At 39.1% G+C, this 21,654-nt stretch overlaps 3 protein-coding genes across 3 annotated transcripts in view; all 3 read left to right on the top strand.

Annotated features, from left to right (window-relative positions):
• Positions 1-184, top strand: part of LOC140931695 (uncharacterized) — a 477-nt gene extending 293 nt beyond the window's left edge. Inside the window, exon 1 of the mRNA XM_073381464.1 lies at positions 1-184. This exon is cut by the window's left edge and continues 293 nt beyond it. Within this exon, the coding sequence (XP_073237565.1) occupies positions 1-184 (184 nt within the window).
• Positions 185-9,181: 8,997 nt separating this feature from the next.
• On the top strand, positions 9,182-11,144 carry LOC140931684 (5-hydroxytryptamine receptor 1A-like). The gene is made up of 2 exons (XM_073381460.1): positions 9,182-9,614; positions 10,690-11,144. The coding sequence occupies exons 1-2, from the start codon at positions 9,182-9,184 to the stop codon at positions 11,142-11,144; spliced, it is 888 nt and encodes a 295-aa protein (XP_073237561.1).
• Positions 11,145-16,607: 5,463 nt separating this feature from the next.
• Positions 16,608-19,202, top strand: LOC140931670 (uncharacterized). Its single transcript, XM_073381451.1, has 2 exons — positions 16,608-17,040; positions 18,748-19,202. The coding sequence occupies exons 1-2, from the start codon at positions 16,608-16,610 to the stop codon at positions 19,200-19,202; spliced, it is 888 nt and encodes a 295-aa protein (XP_073237552.1).
• Positions 19,203-21,654: the final 2,452 nt, after the last annotated feature.

The following is a 21,654-nucleotide window of genomic DNA, read 5'->3' as shown; positions in this document are numbered from 1 at the left end:
ATGTCTGCATCAAGTTCTGGTGTTTGACGTGTATTACACTACCTATTTCTTTACCGTTGGTTTATCTTTCGTCAACATTGTTATCATCAGTTTTGATCGCCTATTTGCCTTGTCTAGACCTTTAGTGTATATAACTGAGGTGTCTAAATCAGGTGAGGTTATTATCAGTTATCAGAGATATTAGGGAGCTTATTAATAAGCAACGACGACGACGAGGACGAAAACGACAACGTCAAAAAACAATTGGTTTTTTGAGCAAAACAACAGCTTTGCACATGCGTCACCCTTTTAGTGCATTTTTTGACGTTCACTGGACGACGTCGAAGTGAAACCTTCTTAGACGACGTTTTATGGAGGACTTGAACATACTATGACGAATTTTCTCTTTTTGAACCTGGATGAAGTCCTTAAAAATTAACTCTAGGGGAAATTGATTTCATTTGCAAAATCGAAAGGGTCCAATAGACGCGACAAATTTTGAAAGGGCGCAAATTCATGATCTTTTTAAAAGACGTTCTCTCTGCCATCGTCGTTGCTTAAGCTCCCTATTAGCAGCATCAAGCCTACAGGACTCTCACCAAATCCTTCTAAATTGATCTCGAACCATAACGTTATAATTCAATTCAAATTTTGAAGGATTTGTTAGACTCATCATAGCTTATCCGTACCATTAGCCCACCGCCAAAAAACTGCAGGGAAATCCCATCATCACTTTTAACAGATTTCTACTAGACTGTAGCATTTCTAATACTCATGTCTTGAACAGGACCGTTTCTACCAATCAAGATATTGGCCATCAAATTTCTTGCCCTAATTGGTTTTTGTGTTACTATATAGCTTTGCATAATTATCAATCTTTATTTTCCTTTCTTTTGTCTGATGTCGGTTCTACACCGTGACGTCTAAATGTGTTCCAGCCTAATGTTACTCGTTTGTTTGCTAATGGGCCTACACTCAGAGCTTAAGTAAGGCTTTGTTCACGCCATACCGGATAGCCTTTCGTGCCGAAACGAAAAGATATATTGTATTATGGACTGCAAAGGCACAAAACTCACATTGCACCAGAGTGTGACACAAAACCTATCCGATATGTGACGCTCCACTTTCGAGATCGGCGCGGCGAAGCTTTGCTCCGTTACAAAAATCGCACCGAAATCACCGTTCTCATGTGTTAACGAGAACACTATCCGGTATGGTTTTGGTTTCGGCGCTAGAATTATGCGGGAAAGTGTTAACATAGCCCGTCTAAACTAATTTTTTGCATTTTTGCAGGAGTACTAAAAGTTACTGTCTTTTCGACCATTTTGTGGCTGCTGTTGACAATCTTATTTCAGTTTGTTTTGACTGCTCGGCAAAGCCTCGTTCTCGTCCATATTTATGGTACGGTGTTTGTGATACTTCCTCCTGTCAATTATATGAGAGTTCTGTTCTTTATTCGTCGTCATAACGCCCATCTGGCTGTGGCTGTTACGTCTCAGATGACAACAGTATTTCAGCGCGAGAAGAAGGTAGCACTTGACATGTGCATTATCATCGTCTTGCTTTTCGCTTCTATCTCGCCAGCTGCGTTCATGGTGTTACTTCGAAACCGATATCCAGGCGTTCACTCTATTCTGCTTCCTTGGAGTTTAACAACGGCGTCCATTCTCTCCTCTGTTAATCCGATAATTTATTTTGGACGAAATAAGAACATGAGAACTGCTTTTAAATTCATAATGAAACTATAATGGGGCGGGTTTCGCCAAGCCGAACCGTGGACAGTCCTGAACCGCTTCAAAGCGGTTCTGTGATATATATATACAGGTTATTTAACGAATCATGTGAATAGAATATTGTTCAGTAAAAAGACATGATATATCTTTTGGACTTGGTACTTATTTGGTGAACAATATCAGTAATCTCCATTGCAAATTCTTCCATGTATGATTAAATTTTGTATATCCTAAGAATTACTTGTATTGTGACTTCAAGTAATCGTGTCCTGTAAGCTGATGTGTCTCAAGAGTCTGTTTTGGGACCTGTATTGTACCTCATGTACAGCTCCTCTCAGTGATAGTCAAGAGCTATAATATAAATTATTAAAAACTGAATCATTGGACAATGGTCAGTGTACGCGTCAGTTCAAAATTGGAAGCTAGCTGAGATTTTTTTCACGAAGGATAGAATGGCGCCCGAAGAAGATCGTTTTAATCCTTAGAATACTAAAATAAGAATTTCACCGGGAAAAAAACAAACAAACAAACAAACAAACAAAAAAGCCACAAGAGTTTGTTTGAAAGTTTATTGAAAAACACATGAAAATACATGAAAAACCTCGACCAGCTACGAAAGAAGACAAGTATTGTTTCTTCATGCAGCCTGTTCATCCGACATGAGGAATATCACAAGCAACTAGCTATAAGTACAGGCTAAGCAGCCATTCACTACAGCAATCCAGGCGTAAGTATAGCTTCTTCTCTCGTTCAGCAAAACCAGCTGGCGGCTTCAAACAGCTTCATAACAACTTTTGCATGAGTTTCTGAAGGGCGATCGAGGGAATAGTTTTCTCCTATTGTTAGAATTATTAGTATTATTATTATTAGCGGGTCAATTGTGGGTTCATATGTTCCCGAGAAAGAAATGAGTGTTAATGATACAATGAACCCACAATTGACCTGCTCCCAACGTCAGTGGCTTCATAGCTCAGTTGGTAGAGCATCGCACCGGTATCGCGAGGTCACGGGTTCAAACCCCGTTGAGATCCTGAATTTTTTTTCAGGCTTCTTTACGCAATTGCATAAATTGTGTTCCCGGCGACGATCATTTCTTCATTTTCATTTCATTTCCGCAGTTCATGTATGATTTATTTCATATATCATAAACAAAGAGGGAAATATAGTTTTAAGCCTCTTGTACTTTTTATATTTGTCTTTCATAGTATTTTCCGTTGAGCTAAAGCGGCTGCTGATGAACCAACACTACCTACAAAGGTTTTCAATTTCTTCCAAAAGTTGATATTGCACGCATTAGGAACATAGATTTTTAATTTATTTTGTCAATAACTTGCGTAAACTATCCGTTATAGTCAAAGCTGTTCGATTTCAGTGTTTGCGTTTTGAGTAAACTAAACACAAACATTCATGACGATACATCCGCTGATGTTTGAATTAGGACTGAAGTTAGAGAGGCAAGACTTCGAGGCACGTAATGCCGGGAAGGTCCGAGACGGCGGAACAACGTTTTGTTGAGTTTACATGCAGAAATTTTGGTCCGTGTAGTTACTAAGTAGAGAAGAGAAAGATGGCGGGCGACGACAACAATCATGTAATCTGGGCCTTTCTGCCCTCGTTACTAGCGTTCATAACTACCTTTTAGCAGCAACTGCAGTTCTTTACAACTAGTAATGACAAACGAAATTGTCGGCCATTTGCCGTGATTACCCACAGAACTACCCGCCACTAATTTTGTCTGGTTTGTCCCTAGTACTGGTGCTAGGATCTTCCTCGGGCTAGAATATCCCTATACTACCTCTCAGCTAGAAAAATCCTAGTACAAGGAATTTTCTAGTGCTAGGCACAAGTATAATCCTTTGCATGTAAACTGAACTCAGAAAACATGTGGCGCTAGGATGATGATCCGACTTCTGGGATCTTCCTGGTGCGAGGATCTTCATTCCTCCAAGAAAACAGCCCCTAAGTGAAGTAACTTTTAAAAAGACCAAACAACGCCGAATCCTGTTTGGTGATACAGTATTTTCTCGATTGAACGCTAGCCCCGAACAAACGTCGGGTCTTAGCGGGGAATAAACACATCAAACGTTTTTTGCGTGGCAATAAAGTTAATAGGTATATAGGCAAGATACACGGCTGTCAAGAGAAGCCGTAAAAAATCTCTTTATAGAAGGCCTGAATAAAGGCTGCAAATCCAAGTAATGGCCAGCGGGGTTTGAATTGAGAAAATACGATTCTGTCCCTGTTATTAGAGGGTCTCAATGGGGTGGTGGCTTTTACGGTTATCGGCTAAAATCTTGGCTCTTTTACGGCTATCGGTTAATTTTTTGCAGTTACGGTTAACAAAAAAGTTAAAAATTAATTTCTTTTGTTTCAAAAAGTTAAATATTAATTAACCTGTATTTTTTGTATCTTTAAAGCAAAATAAAGGCCTTCGGATCATCTCGGGATAAAATAAGCTATTCTATTGAAAAATTTTCACATTTGATAGATCAATACATATACTTCTATAAAGTGTTCCACTTCTAATATTATTTTACACATAGAAATGCCAATAGTAAGCAGACACGCGAACGCCCAACTCAAGGCAGGGGCGCGACATTCCACACTAGAGACAGCTTATTCGTGTGAGACGGGTTATCCGTTTGATATTTCGCGTCAGATAGGTAATACGTCGCAATTTGAAAATGGAATAGTTTTAATTTTGAAATGAACAATCCCCCTGACTTTATCCGTCAATTTTGAAGGACGAAAGATGGATTATCCGTTACAGACTGAGCCTGTGTACAGCCGCAACCTCCCGGCATAAAAAATTGGAGAAGGGGTGTCTAACGCTGTGGAGGAGGGAGCGACTGTACACAGGCTCGTCTCGATAATCCCGTTCTAGCTCTCGTGTGAAAACGGCCAATAACAAAATTCCCGTGTACAGTGTTTTTAATGATAGCGAAGGACTGTACAAAACGACTGCCTGTCGTTGCCTTGTCCGTAGACCTCATTATTCCGCGCGGCTAATGCGTTTCGGATCACGTTGGCCGAGCGAGTTCGCCACCGAAATGCCTTGACCGAGATTGCGTGGGAAGACGCCGTACATGCAGGGACTAGGCATGGCAATGTCTACCGTAGCGTCAGAGAAAAACAGGAAAATGTTGTTTATCGGCAACGCGTTTTACGAACAGCTCTGCGTGTTGTTTCACTAGTGTTTCGAGGGCACGACCTTCTGAAAATCGCAAATATTAATTCCCAGCAAGAAGCCCTCTTTCGCTATAGGAAAAATAAGTTCCCCGAGATAGCGGCGGAAATAGAGCCTAGGTCTTGGTCAACACCTAGAAGGCTTTTCGCCTAACGTGCGTACGGAGTCAAAGTAGCCGGAAAATAAAAAATCGCAACCATAAGCGAGTTAAGCACCTTCCTTAAAATTAACAAATCTAGGGAACAATTTCTTTTACGGTTAACTCTTTTTTACCCAATTTACGGCTAACGGTTAAAATTTTTCAATTTTTACGGCTATCGACTAAATTTTTGGCCGTTTTACACCTATCGGTTAACCCCATTGAGACCCTCTTATTAGCATCAGCCTTGGGAGCAGCCAAAACATATTACGTTAATTATTAAGTTCAATTCAGTTTGGGTCGTCTGTAAAGTGGAAGTGTACTCTAAAAACATTGAGTGCTTGGTGAATATAAATATCATTAAACCCCACAGATTTTCTTGTTTTCACAGATTTTCTTATCCTTTCTTATTCCCTCTTTTCCTAATCGCAATTTTCATGTTGGCTCAATGAATCCTCGGATGAAAGTAATATATTTAATGAAAACTAAAGTGAGAAAATCATTTGTAATGAACATTTTTTTATGGACAGAATTATGCTGTTATTTTAATCCTTTCTTTTCGAAAAGATCTTAAAGTAGGTAATATTTGTTATTTATAGTTGTGACGAACTAGAAATTTAAATTAGTGGAAAGCAAAAAATTAAAAGCATTAATTAACTACTTGCTTCTGCTTGCTCCTTGCTTGTTTTCAAAAAATCGAACAACAACAGCAGCAGCAACGGGCCGAAAAGCGACTTAAAAAAAAAATCGAAGTCAACCAATCAGCTTCCAGAGTCTGGCATAGAGCAGGTTAGTATAATTGTTTAATATGTAATGTATTAATATATTAAGAATAATGATTCCCTAAAGTGGACATTGATAACAATTGCTCGATCTACTTTCAGATTTACTCCAATGATCATTCTTCTTTGTTTTTTTTGTACAGACAAACTATATACCTCTATTTATGATCAAATCTCACGTTAAAAAATATTGTAATAAATGTTAAAGAGTTCACAAACGGAAATATCTAAAATAAGGACTCGTATCCTTCGAAGGGAAAAAGAAATGGCTGAAAAAGACTCCTTTTGATAGGTATGGCTGTCTTATGACTATTTTGCCAAAGATGATGACGAATTAAAAGAAAGTAATTCATCTGTTGAAACGAACAGTTTGGCGCTTAGCGATAAATTTACTTAAGTTAAAAGCTTACAAACCCAATCATACTACACTGTACATCTTATATTAGACTAGATTCCATTCATCCAAAAATTTTATCCGAACATCCCGCAGTGAAAAACTAGTCATCATAAAAATAAATGAAAATCAAATTTCTTCTAAAAAGTTCTTAAAACTTGCAAAATATTCATTCTAACAACCACAACTTGTCAGAAGCGCCCTTAGCTTGCGAACCGAGTTATTTCATTCACACGTGGACAAAATGTTGGGTCCAAAACAGTCTGTTATACCTCGACCGCAAATGTCATCTAAATAGGCGAAACTGGGTGAAAACTAGGCGACTAATTCCCTCGAAAATATTCGAAAAATACGCAAAAACCCATGTTTCGAACCAATAATTCGCCGTTTCAACATTCCAATAATTTTAGTCAAAACATGGCAATCTGCCTATGGCAACACCGAAAGCCGAAAAATGCTGAATTGAAATATCATCTTTCAGATCGGCCTATCAATACCCACAGAATTATAGACTAACCTTAATCAACTCACTTGATGATCAAACCAAATCTTTGTGGAACCACCATTTTCGTTTCTTTATTTATTTTTCTGTTTTATATCGTAGTTCTGGTAAACAACAAGAAATCTAAGAATTAACACACGCTTTTTAAATTATTTGGCCTAATATAAAATTTATAGAGTATCACTGAAAAGCTTGATCTGTTTCTTTTTTTTCTGAGACGAGATGTTACAAAATAATATCCCATGTAGCTACTATTTCACTTTATAGATACTCTATAAATTACCTTATAAAGCGTTTCTTTATTTTTTCCTCATGACGCCAAGTTTTAAAATTGGTTTTTCAGTTTGGTCATTGTGACACTTTGAGTAGCCAGTCAACTTGATGGTAATTTCCGGTTATAATTTATGGTTGCTTGATACTTTTGCCTGGCTAATGACAATTCTCTTAAACTCTTGGCTCAGTCAAATACAGACGATATTCACTTTTCTACAATACTCCGCTGCTTCACTAAGAAATAAAGCGTTTTCACATGACTTCACGTCCGCCCTATTGGTGTTCCAAAACAATGAAACGGCGGCCATGTTGGTGTTCCAAACGAGTCTTTTGTTCCAATAAGTTTCCATGGCTGCTGGTCACTTGAGTAAAAAAGTTCTGTTAAGCGGGTGAATCATGTTATAGATGATATTACATTGCACTTTTAGTTTCACTGTAAATAAACGAAAATAAAGAAGACAAATCCACACTTGTGAGAGAAAGTCATCTTTCTACAACCAATCAAAGATACTGGAGTACCATCTAGCGTTCTCTCTCCTTTATTTACCCATGATATTTTAACGAAATACAAGTCCTTCGCCTTAATGTACTCTCAAGAGGATTTACTTATCAACACCAGTGTTTAACTTCCTAGTCAAAAGACGGAATATACCGTGCTTACATTAGTATATTAAGAGTTGTACCGACCACAGCGGGTAATATTTTTTATTTTCCAGCCAGTTGTCGCTGTGCTGCGCGGTGACACGAGGGCATTGATTAGAGCTAAAGGTAAAGTTACTGGTACACATTGAAATTCAAACTCTTTAAACTTTTCTTAAGGGTAATTGCGTATTTTAATGCATCGACGCGATGCTTCTTATGAAATTGAAATTCAAGGTCAATCGAAATATCATTAAATGAATCGAGCGTTCGATTTTTCTGCTTCGGCCATTATATATGATCAAACAAAAAGACTTCTAAATGAGTTTTTTTTTTCTCCCATGCCAAGGGACTTTAGGTGTCATTTTTCCAATATTTTCTTTTAAAAATTTAATAACCAAGGGGCAACACTGTGAATATGAGTCTCTTTTCAGACAAATGATTCATAGTGTTAAGAAAAACAACTACTTCAAGTAGTAGACTATTTGCCGATGACACTTTCCCAGCTGTAACCGGTAAGGATTATTGCAGTTCCTCTCCCTTATGAATCGTAATGTTCAACAAAATTACGTACCCTGGTGGGGTCAATTTAGAGTCTGAAAACAATGGGTACACTTTTAAATTACACAGTCTTCTAAAAGTATTATTTTAAATCGATCCCTGTATTTAAGCAAGACAAAATACCTGGTTATTCAACGGCGAAAAAAAATTGTAGTAGACAGGGTAAACTCCCTGAGAAGAAAATAGCGGAAATGATTTCACAATCAGAAGAGCTGTGCTTTTAAAAGCCGACGCGGGGTCGGGTTTGGTGTCCATTCTTTGTTTGCTTCTTTATGTTTGATATTTTGGTCAAGGAAAACAACAAATAAGGCAACAAAAGAGCTATAGCCTCCAGCCCTTTAGTCAACGTTGCTCAGGATAAACGCTTTTTTAAAAATGAATCACAAAAAAACACTAAATTACAATTTGAACATAATTACCGTACAGGTTGCAAAAAGATCAGTCACTATCAAGAACAGTCCTACTAAAGACTACACTCGACTCGGACGATCACAATAGCTTACTCATGAAATTAAAAAAAGTAACGGTCCTACGATCAAAACTTGAGTTTATCCTGTATTTATTTAGAGAAAATAAGATAAAACAAAAATAGCAAACACAATTAAACTTTGAATTCATCATTTTCGTTCAACAATTCAAAACATGACACGCCTTTTAGGGCTTAAAGAATGCGCTAACTTAGGGAAAAACAAGTCGCGATCCAATGATGTCAACAGTCATCACGCTATTTCTCATTTGAAACACAGCTCTAAAGAACGAAATAGAGTTTCTGATAAAGAAATAAGCCCGCTTTTTTCGCTATTCTGTTCGACTACCGAATTTTGTCGAACCAAACATGCACTCTGCTGCAACCTCTTTGGTCGGGTTAAAAAGAGAGCTCCTCTTTCTTAGATAAACAAACTACAGTTACAGTTTGAAAATTAAGTTTTTACATTTGTAATGTTTCTTATAAATCTTTAAAAACACGATCTGTCTAATCCGCAGAAGACAAAATGGCTGCCATTTGCGGATTACAACCCTGGATTGGAATAAACAGGAACGACAAAGCTGCCTACCTCAATGACATGCTACTAGTTGCTGTCAACGGATCGTTTGCCGTTTTTGCATTTCTTAGCAACCTGGCCATCATTTTCACTATAATCAAGACCCCCTCCTTACAGAAGTCGTGCAACATTCTACTATGTAACTTAGCCTTCGCAGATTGTCTCACGGGAGTTATCGCTCAGCCCATGTTCGTTGTGTGGAGACTTCTTTTTCAAAGAGCCCAGCAGTCATGTCTACATCAAGTTCTGGTGTTTGATGTGTATTACACTTTACAAGTGCTTACCGTTGGCTTATCGTTTGTCAACGTTCTAGTTATCAGTTTTGATCGCCATTATGCCTTAGCCAGACCTCTGGAGTACATTACTCGCGCCACTAAAACAGGTGGGTTGTTTGCATTAGCATTTGATAAATAAGGTCTCTTAGAAGATATGGGCATTCACGGTAACTATAGTTACTGGTATAGTTACTGGTCTAAGATTACGGCATTGAATCGAATAGCGCTTTTTGTAAGCTCGGATCTTCCCCAAGTTTAGTCAGCACCAACTGGTTGTAAAGTAGTCGAGAAAAGGAGGGCTATCTGGAACGAATAATAAGTATTTTATCATTCGATCACCGAGTTCTTTTTTTAGTGCATAAACTAATGGATTGGAAGTGATCAGCCATTTGCACGAAAGAGCGATCGCAAGAAGGAGAAAAGCGTGGTATCATTTACGCATGGGCAGAATATTATTTGCAACCAAACACAGTTGGACGACATTGCGCATGAGCAGACCATTATTTGCAGTCAGTTATTTGCAGGTCAAGTGTGAGCTCTCGGCCAATGAAAAGCAAGAAAGATTTGCATCGAATGATAATTTAATTTTACCACCCTGTGGACAATAACAATGACTGACTGGCTGATTAACTGATGGCACGTAGTTATCGGTTCCAGTATTCTTAATCAGGCCTTTACCAAGGCAAATATTGCATCTACTTGACCGTGTTTATCAGTTTGCTATTTTTCCTTCATATGTTTCTTTTTTAGTCTCATTCGATGAAGTTTCCTGGATACCTTACCATATTAGGTCTGTATAAGCACCACCTGGTCGGAACGAGATCGTCGACCACAATACAGTCGGTATTGCGAGAAAAACAACGACTCGCCACGCGCATCCTGGTATATTTCTTTAACATTTGCGGCCCAACTTTGACGTGAAACTTGTAATGTGAAGTTACATGGACGACGTCAAGACACGAGGACGAATTTGTCTGCCTGTTTTTGAACAAATTTGATACAGCTCGTTAGAATTAAGCTCTAGGGAAACTGGCCTCCATTTGATAAATTTAACGAGGCTAAAAAGGGAATAGAGTGTGCGGAAAGAATGTAAATTCCTTTAAGTGAAATTTCACTGCTTTTGCGTGGTAATCAGTCTACATGCAGCTTATTAACTTTATTTTTTTCGATCCTGTTTTGCAGGAGCAGTTAAAGTTACCATCTTCGCAAACATTATCTGGCTTTTTTTAACAATCGTACTTCAATTTACTTTGCCTCCTCTACCAGGCTTCATTTTCGTGACTTCCTTTGGTGTGCTGTTTCTGATTGTCCCTCCAGTCAATTATGTTAGAGCCCTACTCGCTATTCGTCATCATAACGCTCAGCTGGGTGATGAAGTTACGCTCCAGATGTCAATAATATTGCAGCGCGAGAAGAGAGTTGCACTTGACATGTTCATTGTCGCCGGCTTGCTGTTTGCTTCTCTCTCACCAGCTCTTTCCATGTCAACTGTTCAAAAGCGATATCCTCGACTACACTCCATTCTGCTCCCTTGGAGTTTGACAATGTCGTTTATTCCGTCCGCTGCGAATCCACTCATTTACGTTTTACGTAATAAGAAAATGAGGAATGCCTTTAAATCTATTATCAACATGTAATGGCTCGGCCTTCTGCAGTCAACCATCAGTGAGCAATCGCTTTTATACAAGAGTTTTAACCTAGCCGAAAGGATTACGGAATAAGTAGCACTTAGTTCGTTTACTGGTCGTTTAAACCTTGTTTTATTCAGCTTGAAACATTAAGGTGTTTCGATAAAATTTTTCGGACACCATACCGATGATATTTTTCAATCACCTTTAGACGAAAACATGTCACATCACGTGTAAGCCAAACTCCTCATTTCACAAGACTGGAAGGGGCGTTTCAAAAATCTCAAGGAGTTGAATACAGGAGGTTTTTGTCACTGCCTTCTCACTTCGCCTCCTCCCCTATCGTTTTCTTTTTCGTCCTCGGTTCACCTTTCGCGCGACTGAATCTGTTACTTCACGAATTAGAAAAAAAACACACACACACACACTAAAAAATTCATTTTAGTCCTCGGTTAGCTTTCGTGGGCTGATTACCTTCCATTTTCAACAGATTTCTCAGTGAATTCGACGCCCCCGAGGGGGGGGGGGGGGGAAGGGGGTTGGTACTTCCTAGTAATCGGGTAATCGGGAATTGTCGCTGGATTGTATCAAATTTTCACGGCTGGATTGAATATATTGGAGTTTCATTTTGATAAGAGTTATTAGAATGGGGTCGTACATTTTTGGGATTTGCATGGGGAATCAGAAAATCCAGGTAGATAGGAATTTAATAATGGGACGATTTTTCACTTCGTTCAGTTAAACCAATGTGTCAATTTAATTCCTTAAAGGCTTTATAAGGTAGATACAAAAACAGAAACTTGCTACGTTGGAATCGTGGAAATTGCATTTTCCCAAAGGTGACTAAGATGGGGCTACTATTTGGCCACAGAATAGACTCAAGAGAGAATGATCTAAGAGAGCGAATCCCCCATACATGACCCTCTTCCCATGAAAATTATTTTCAATCATTCTTGGTTCTGTGTCACACTGCGTGGTTATTTTAAGGACGCCACCTTATAGGTCGGTTAGAGTGGCGTCATGTAATTTTAAACTTAGCGGGTAATTCATTTCACTGCCGATCACGCACAGCAAGCGATATGACGTGCTACTTGGTATTACTATCGTCGACGAGTCAAACGATTTATACATGGAATAATCTGGCCAGAGTAGCTGACGAAGAGCGAAACGGTCCTGGCTTGTGGGAGTTCGCCAGAGAAGGCGGTTCCGACTCGGGGAAAACTGCTTATTTAGGTATTCGCTACATCAGTATATAAAGAACCAACATCCTATTGTTAAAAAAAGACAACTGTCTCTTCCGGCGACATCCACGCACACACGCGAGCTGCGTTACCGTCGTTTTGATCCAACCATGGACACGTAACGAGAAAATAGGTTCAAAGTGGGTTCAAACATGAATGTTTGGCCGCCAAACGTTTGAAATTTGTGAGGGCTCTAGACAAATGTGGGCACACCGCTCACGAGAATTGACCGAAACCGGAAACCACGCATCAAAAACTCTCTGGCATCCAGGTTAGCGACTGTTTACAGCTTGAAGCATCAGACCTGATTTTTGTTTGCATAGCGAAATATTCATCGCAAGTATTACACGTTAAGAAGAAGTAATGCAGTTTGAAACTCTCAAGAATAATTCTTAAAAGCAAATGTACTGCTTCTGAACAAGAAGCATTCCTGGGAAAAGAGAAAAATATCTTGTACATTTGCATAAACAATTGAAGCCAGCCACTTATTAAACTAAAGGTTTCTATGATAGACAGACAAGAATTGTGTTGTAATATTACCTTGAATAGTCTTTATCGCGCACTTCGTGTTTTTCTGAGTGCTTTTCGCTTCGGCGCCGGCAACTAGTTGTTGCCAATCGTCCTTCTCCGACTGCGCGAAGCAACGTTTTTCTTGTGGTTTTTCGTATATTTGCTCTACCTTTGCAGCTTCAAGCACCAACTCACTCTCAGAAATTTCTCCCCATATGTTAAAATTTGGTTCTTCTTTGTCCATATTGAGGAGTAAAATTATTTTTAAGAAAACCAAAAACAAAACAACCGGCACTTCGTAACATGTTACTTGTTTCTCATCTCAATGCAGCCAAAGCAGGCGGTCCGGACGGTATTCCTTATCGGATACTAAGGGAGTATGCGGAATTTCTCGCCTATCCTGTCTCAATCATTCTAAATGCCTCCTTTAAGGAACAGCAGCTACCGAGACCATGGAAATTGGCGGACGTCACTCCTTTACCCAAAACCAAGCCTGTTAAGGAGATCAAGAAAGATCTGAGGCCTATATCGTTAACACCGAGTATCTCTAAGGTCGCAGAGGACTTTGTCGTCACAGAGCACGTAAAGCCAGCTGTACTATGCTCTCTGGACCCAAGCCAGTTTGGTGCGATACCGAAGTCTTCGACAACTTTTGCCCTGTTGGAGATGCCCCACGAGTGGTCTCAACGGACTGATGGGAACGGTGCGACTATGAGGACACTCCTGTTTGATTACAAGAAAGCATTTGATCTAATTGACCATAGTATCTTAGTAAGGAAATTATGCGCGCTTGACATCGCGCCTAGCGTCATTAATTGGATAATAGATTTCCTATCAGCTCGCTCACAGAGAATCAAACTCTCTGAAGGCTGTGTATCCAAATGGGGCACAGTACCTTCGGGCGTTCCTCAAGGGACCAAACTAGGCCCTTGGCTTTTTTTTAGCATGATAAATGATCTAACCGTCAGTAATGCTTCTATTTGGAAATATGTAGACGACACCACAACATCAGAGGTAATAAAGAAAGGACAGCATAGCGAGGCTCAAGTTATTGTAAATGAGTCAGTAAATTGGTCAATCAGAAACAGAGTCAAGTTAAACACAGACAAATGCAAGGAGCTCCGCATTAGTTTTACATCAGATTTTGACTTTCCTCCAGTAGTCATAGGAGAGGAGTGCATCAAATTAGTTAAAGATGCTAAACTTTTGGGTGTTACTTTCTCTGGTGACTTAACATGGAATGCGCACATCACGGAAGTTACTAAGAAGGCAGCTAAGAGGCTCTATTTTCTTGTTCAGCTAAAAAGAGCTCGTGTTCCACAGAAAGATTTATGCCTTTTTTACATCACATGCGTGCGCTCCGTCATTGACTATGCTGCGCCAGTTTTCCATCACGCGCTACCAGCCTACCTTTCGCAAGAATTAGAACGCGTTCAGAAAAGAGCAATGCGAATCATATGTCCTGGTATAGAATATCAGCAAGCTTTAGCGCTTATGAGTTTACCAACGGTTGCGGAGCATCACCACAACATTTGCACGCGCACGTTTGAAAGCATAATGAGCGACCCGAACCACAAGCTAAGAAAGTTGTTGCCGCCTCCATATAAGAGCAACTATAATCTAAGGCACGCGTGCACTTTCACTTTGCCTCGTTGCAAGACAAATAGATTTAAGAACAGTTTTTTATGGCCTCAGGCAGAGTTGTAAATAATTTTTAGGTTTCTTATTATACGTTTTTAGTTTTAGCTATTACAATTACTACCCATTTTTACAATTGTTAGTATAAATTATTATCATTATGTAAATACGCAATTCAGCTTATGCTGCAATGTATTTAATAAAGTACCTATCTATCTATCTATCTACGTCATTTACACGGTCTATACTCTCACAGACCATAGCTCTCGACCAATCAGCGCGCGAGGATTCGCTCAATTATATTGTAAAATTCTTTTCAAGACCATCACTGTGATCGAATTTAATCTATAATTTTATCTTTTTGTTTTTAAATCAATTACACTGTAAGTGTAAATTTCTGGAATTCTTTGATTAGGTTGAAGCTTATTCGTCTTACTTTTTTGGCTTCAAGTAACCAAATGTATGTAAATGGACGCTTCGCTTTTAGCCTTGGCTAAATCTATATATTAAAAGTATAAAGGAGGACGTGCTTATATCGTAAGAGTACATTACAAGCAGATAAATGGTAAATTCAAAATAATAACTGACTGTACAATAAAGCGTAGCGTCCATTATCCACTACATTAATTACCATCGATCAACCACCAATAAAGCACTAGAAATAGAGCGGCCCTAATGCACTTTCAAGAGGTTTGTACTTAATCAAAGGTGTCGGAAAACAGACAATGATACAGTGTTTCAGCTGATCATACTAAGCAATATTCTTTGATTCAAAATCGATCGTGTCACGGCTTCAAATTTGATTTATATACTCAGTGGTGAGTGATAAAATTTTTACTTTTCTCGCTTTACTAGGTGCTGAAGAAATACAATTGTTAGGAGCAGTAGCGTAGAAGGTAGAGGTCAAAGCCTTTTGGCAGTGAACGTTAGATTTGTCGAGTTAATATTTTTTTAGACTGTTAGATAACAGTGTAGGTGGATCTCATGATTATCGAAGAAAATCAAATTTGCGAAAAGAAATTTAAAAAGCCAGAGAATGTTAGCGAAGCTCGGTTATCTATAACTCATCGAGTTGAAAAGACCTTTCTTTTGAGTTTCTTTTTCAAACAAAGCGATTGGAAATGTTATGTCTTTAGCTATCCGGTAGTATTACACTTACAACATTTAGCTTGTGGCCCTTCCAGTAGTTGCTCGATACTTCCCTGTGTTTTTATTTGTTTGTTTTCCAATCGGAATTGAAAGTTTAAGGTTTAGTTTCGCGATGGGCTGTGACGAATAAAAAGGGCCCCTCAAAAAATTTCAAATTTCTGAGCTTATCATTTTGTGATTAAACAGCTATATATTTCATTAAAAAAACACACACATTTTCGGTGGACCTTCAAGAGCTGATCGAGATCAATTTTTAACAATAAGTAGCATTCATGCTTTTCATAGGATCGCAAACGTAACGACCTTTTTATTATTCACAGATCCTGAAAACTTTTAAAAGCGAAACTCTATTAATAAAACGCTAAACAATTTTACAAAATCATTGCCTAAGTAGCGGCCATCAATTTTTTATCACAAAATTAGCCTCGATTCTGGCGTTCAAATTCTGAACAGCTGGGCGTCTGTTAAGGTCGCTCCGTGTGAGCGGAATAACTGTTTGGTCAACATTTCGTCCACTGACTTCCGTGTGAACATAACATTTGCATAGGTCTGCATACATTTCAGGCGTGCAGCTAACAGGTAAGTTTCGTGGACTTCCAATTCCTAGGCCAACTGTCATTTGACACTTTTGACGACAGAGACACTCAACTCAACAATTCAAAATATGACGCGGTTAAAATAATGAGCGATCCAATATTGGCAACAGTCATCAAGCTCTTTTCCGCTTCAAACACAGCTCTAAAGAACGAAAAAGAGAGATCTAAAAAAAAGAAGAAAGAAATAAGCCTGCTTTTTTTCTTTTATCGGGTTATAAAGAGAGCTCCTATTTCTCAGATAAACACACTACAGATACATTTTGAAAATTAATTTTTTGCATTAATTGCTTTTTATCGATCTTTTTAAAAAAACGGCCTGTCTAAACCACAGAAGACAAATGGCTGCCATTTGCGGAATAAAACCCCGGATTCGAATACACAGGAACGACACAGCCGCCTACCTAAATGATATGATACTCGTAACTGTCAACGGATGTCTTGCCATATTTGCAATTCTTAGCAACCTAGTCATCATTGTCATAGTAATCAAGACCCCCACCTTACAGAAGCCGTGCAACATTCTACTGAGCAACCTGGCTTTTGCAGATTTCCTCAGAGGAGTTATCGTCCAGCCCATGCTTATTGTGTGGCGACTATTTTTTCAAAGAGCCCGGCAGTCATGTCTACATCAAGTTCTGGTGTTTGATATGTTTCACACTTTGCAAGTGCTGACAGTTGGTTTATCATTTGTCAACGTTATAATTATTAGTTTTGATCGCCACTATGCCTTGGACAGACCTCTGGTGTATATAACTCGCGCCACTAAAACAGGTGGGTCTTTTACTGAAGCATTTGATAAATAAAGCCTCTCAGAAGGAAAGATATATGGACAATTTCACTGTAAGTCACTATGGTTACTAAGGGTATAGTAGAGTTCTAACTGGTCCAGGATTAAGGCATTTAATCGAAGAGCTGGAATGTTTTGCCCGAGATCGCGCGCTCTTATTGGTTACTTGGAAGTCACATGACACTTAGGCCTAGAAACACACTGTTTCCCGCCAAAAGTGTCTGAGTGGGTACCACTGCAAAATTTATGAAATCAGTGACCGCTTGCTGATGTTTACTTTCAAAAATTTCAGTGTTTACGTAGAAGGTTTTACTTCTTGTGCTATATTTCACCCAGGGAAACAATTAATTATATATATTTCTCTTCAATCTCAATGTTTACCTTGGCTCATCCGTGTAAGTCTTTTCTCATGTTATAAAGTCCATAAAGGGTTTCATATACGATTCAAGAGACATTCATTGCCTTAAACGCACTTCTTGCAGTACCGGTGTTAAGTTTAGGAAAAGTTCGAAAAGTTCGTCTCTGGGACAAACGTGGATCTTCAAATGCCATGAACTAAACTAATAAATCAAAAATTTGTACAAATGAACGATAAATAGTTAGCCTCGTTCGGGTGAAAGTTCGACGTCCAATAGACGATCTTAGCTTAATTTTGTTCGACCCAGATTAGAATTTGGTTCGTCTTATAAAAAGTTCGACCTGTGGCCTTAAGGCCTTGGATACCTTTACTCAGGAATATTAAGGCCTGGGTCTGCCACTTTTTTGCTCTGAAATGTAAGGGGGTAGTCTATCTTTGAAAGAAAATGTATGGTAGGTTTGCAGACTTAGTCATTCCATTATCTTTGTTAAGATAGTATTTTTGAGATTTACATCACCATGGTAACGTGTTCCGTGGCCAAGTAACCCTTCACTTCCGTATTTTTTCTTTGAGGATTCTGTAGGCAGGGTAAAAATACTATTATTGAGAATTTTTTGTGGTGTTTTTTTTTACCTATCTGAAGTACTTTCCAAATTTAACTGGAATGGTGGTATGCCTACCCTTGATGAATTTCTTTTTTTCGGTTGTCACTTGACAGAAAAAATCGTTGAGATTTTACTGACCACGTGACCTGGAAACGCCTTTCAGTTACTTTCGTGTACATCCAGTAACACGTATAACACTTTCCACGCATTATTTTTTTAACATAAGCGTGAATAAGTTCTCCTGCGGCTGGCCTGAAGATAAATATGGTAATTGGATACCTAAATGAGTCACGTGACCCTTATTGTGACAACTTTCGATCAGACTTAACCTTTACAACATGCTGAAGCTCTTACCCAAGTTTCCTATCAATATGTTGCTTAATTACAGAGATAGACCACCCCCTTCATTTTTCCATATAGTTTACGTGCCTTAATTGACCCAGTCCTTAATATACCCTTTCCATATCAGGTCTGTAAGTACCGCGAGGACGGCATCGAGATCGTCACAAAACAGTTGGTTTACGAGAATACGGCTCGGCACGCGCACGCTGGTACATTTCTTGAACACTGATTGGCCGACTACGACGTGAACCTTCCTAATGCGAAGTAAGATTGAGGATGTGAAAGAAAAACTCCTTTTTAGTAAAATTTCACTTCTTGTGTATTGTCATCAGTCTACATGCGGCTGCCTTTAAACTGACCTTATTTTATTCGATCCTGTTTTGCAGGAGCAGTTAAAGTTACCATCTTCGCAAACATAGTCTGGCTGTTGTTAACAATCCTACTTCAATCCACTTTGCCTCCTCTACCAGGCTTCATTTTGGGGACTTGTTTTGCTGCGCTTTTTATGATTGTCCCTCCTGTCAATTACATGAGAGCATTGCTCGCTATTCGTCGTCATAACGCTCAGTTGGGTGATGCAGTTACGCTCCAGATGTCAATAATATTGCAGCGCGAGAAAAGAGTTGCAGTTGACATGTGCATTGTCGCCGGCTTGTTGTTCGCCGCTCTGTCACCAGGTCTTTTGATATCGACTGTTCAAAAGCCATATCCTCGACTACACTCCATTCTGCTCCCTTGGAGTTTGACAATGCCGTTTATTCCGTCCGCTGCGAATCCACTTATTTACTTTGTACGTAATAACAACATGAGAAATGCCTTTAAATTTAATATCAACATGTAATGGCTCGGCCTTCTGCAGTCAACCATCAGTAGGCAATTGCTTTTACACAAGAGCTTTAACCTAGCCGGAAGGATTACGGAATAAGTAGCACTTAGTTCGTTTACTGGTCATTTAAACCTTATTTTATTCAGCTTGAAACATTAAGGTGTTTCCATAAAATTTTTCGGACACCATACCAATGATATTTTTCAATCGCCTTTAGACCTCAAAACATGTCACATCAGGCGTAAGCCAAACTCCTCCTTTCACAAGACTGGAAGGGGCGTTTCAAAAATCTCAAGGAGTTGAATGCAGACGGTTTTTGTCACAGCCTTCTCACTTCGCCTCCTCCCCTATCGTTTTCTTTTTCGTCCTCGGTTCACCTTTCGCGGGACTGAATCTGTTACTTCATCAATCAGAAAAAAACAGACGCACACACTAAAAAATTCATTTTAGTGCTCGGTTAGCTTTCGTGGGCTGATTACTTTACTATTTGGCCACAGAATAGACTCAAGCAGTAATCGGCTCCTGACTCAAGAGAGAATGATCTAAGAGAGCGAATCCCCCATACATGACCCTCTTCCCATGAAAATTATTTTCAACCTATTCTTGGTTCTGTGTCATACTGCGTGGTTATTTTAAGGACGCCACCTTATTGGTCGGTTGGAGTGGCGTCATGTAATTTTAAACTTAGCGGGTAATTCATTTCACTGCCGATCACGCACAGCAAGCGATATGACGTGCTACTTGGTATTACTATCGTCGACGAGTCAAACGATTTATACGTGGAATAATCTGGCCAGAGTAGCTGACGAAAAGCGAAACGGTCCTGGCTTGTGGGAGTTCGCCGGAGAAAGCGGTTCCGACTCGGCGAAAACTGCTTATTGAGGTCTTCGCTACATCAGTATACAGCTATTTCGAGAAAGGTTGTCGGGAAAAGTGCACGCGACAATCCTGAAAGGCATTGTGGGTGGTTTTGAGTTCTCTTTTTTTCAAAGAAATTTGAGAGAATTGGCACGAAAGGCCATGGAAATGTGTTTGCGAGTGCTAAAGGAAAGCAAAAAAAGTAGGTTCGATAGCTACAGTCGTCATCTCCCCTATTACCTTTCGGGATTGTCGAGTGCTCATTTTTTCCGACAGCCTTTCTCGAAATAGCTGTATAAAGAACCAACATCCTATTGTTAAAAAAAGACAACTGTCTCTTCCGGCGACATCCACGCACACACGCGAGCTGTGTTACCGTCGTTTTGATCCAACCATGGACACGTAACGAGAAAATAGGTTCAAAGTGGGATCAAACATGATTGTTTGGCCGCCAAACGTTTGAAATTTGTGAGGGCTCTAGACAAATGTGGGCACACCGCTCACGATAGAGAATTGACCAAAACCGGAAACCACGCATCAAAACTCTCTGGCATCCAGGTTAGCGACTGTTTAACAGCTTGAAGCATCAGACCTGATTTTTGTTTGCATAGCGAAATATTCATCGCAAGTATTACACGTTAAGAAGAAGTAATACAGTTTGAAACTCTCAAGAATAATTCTTAAAAGCAAATGTACTGCTTCTGAACAAGAAGCATTCCTGGGAAAAGAGAAAAATATCTTGTACATTTGTATAAACAACTGAAGCCAGCCACTTATTAAACTAAAGGTTTCTATGATAGACAGACAAGAATTGTGTTGTAATATTACCTTGAATAGTCTTTATCGCCCACTTCGTGTTTTTCTGAGTGCTTTTCGCTTCGGCGCTGGCAACTAGTTGTTGCCAATCGTCCTTCTCCAACTGCGCGAAGCAACGTTTTTCTTGTTGTTTTTCGTACTTTGCTCTACCTTTGCAGCTTCAAGCACCAACTCACTCTCAGAAATTTCTCCCCATATGTTAAAATTTGGTTCTTCTTTGTCCATATTGAGGAGTAAAATTATTTTTAAGAAAACCAAAAACAAAACAACCGGCACTTCGTGACATGTTACGTTATTTCCACGGTCTATACTCTCACAGACCATAGCTCTCGACCAATCAGCGCGCGAGGATTCGCTCAGTTATATTGTAAAATTCTTTTCAAGACCATCACTGTGATCGAATTTAATCTATAATTTTCTCTTTTTATTTTTAAATCAATTACACTGTATGTAGAAAACACTCTCGTACACTTTGAATACGACTTTTACTTCTCGATTCACTAGAACAATTACAGCAAAAAAGAAAATACAGAATTAATAAACGCGGACCGAAAGCCTTACAAAAACGATAACTTAAGGTACAACAAATGACTAAGAAAACGAGCAAAAATTACAGGAAAAACTATACTTACAAGATCTGTACGGCAACTCCGGATACAACTAAGCGACTGATTTACATGAACAAAAAATAAAACTTTATACTAAACTGGACTGAAAATAATGAACCTAACGAACTTACAAAAATTGACAATAACGATTACGTAACGCAACGCCGAGACTAGAATACAGAAAG

The sequence above is a fragment of the Porites lutea genome, chromosome 1 (genome assembly GCF_958299795.1).
Source record: "Porites lutea chromosome 1, jaPorLute2.1, whole genome shotgun sequence".
In the NCBI taxonomy this organism is placed as follows: Eukaryota; Metazoa; Cnidaria; class Anthozoa; order Scleractinia; family Poritidae; genus Porites; species Porites lutea.
The sequence above is the reverse complement of the archived record's forward strand: the minus strand, read 5'-3'. Positions and strand labels throughout refer to the sequence as shown.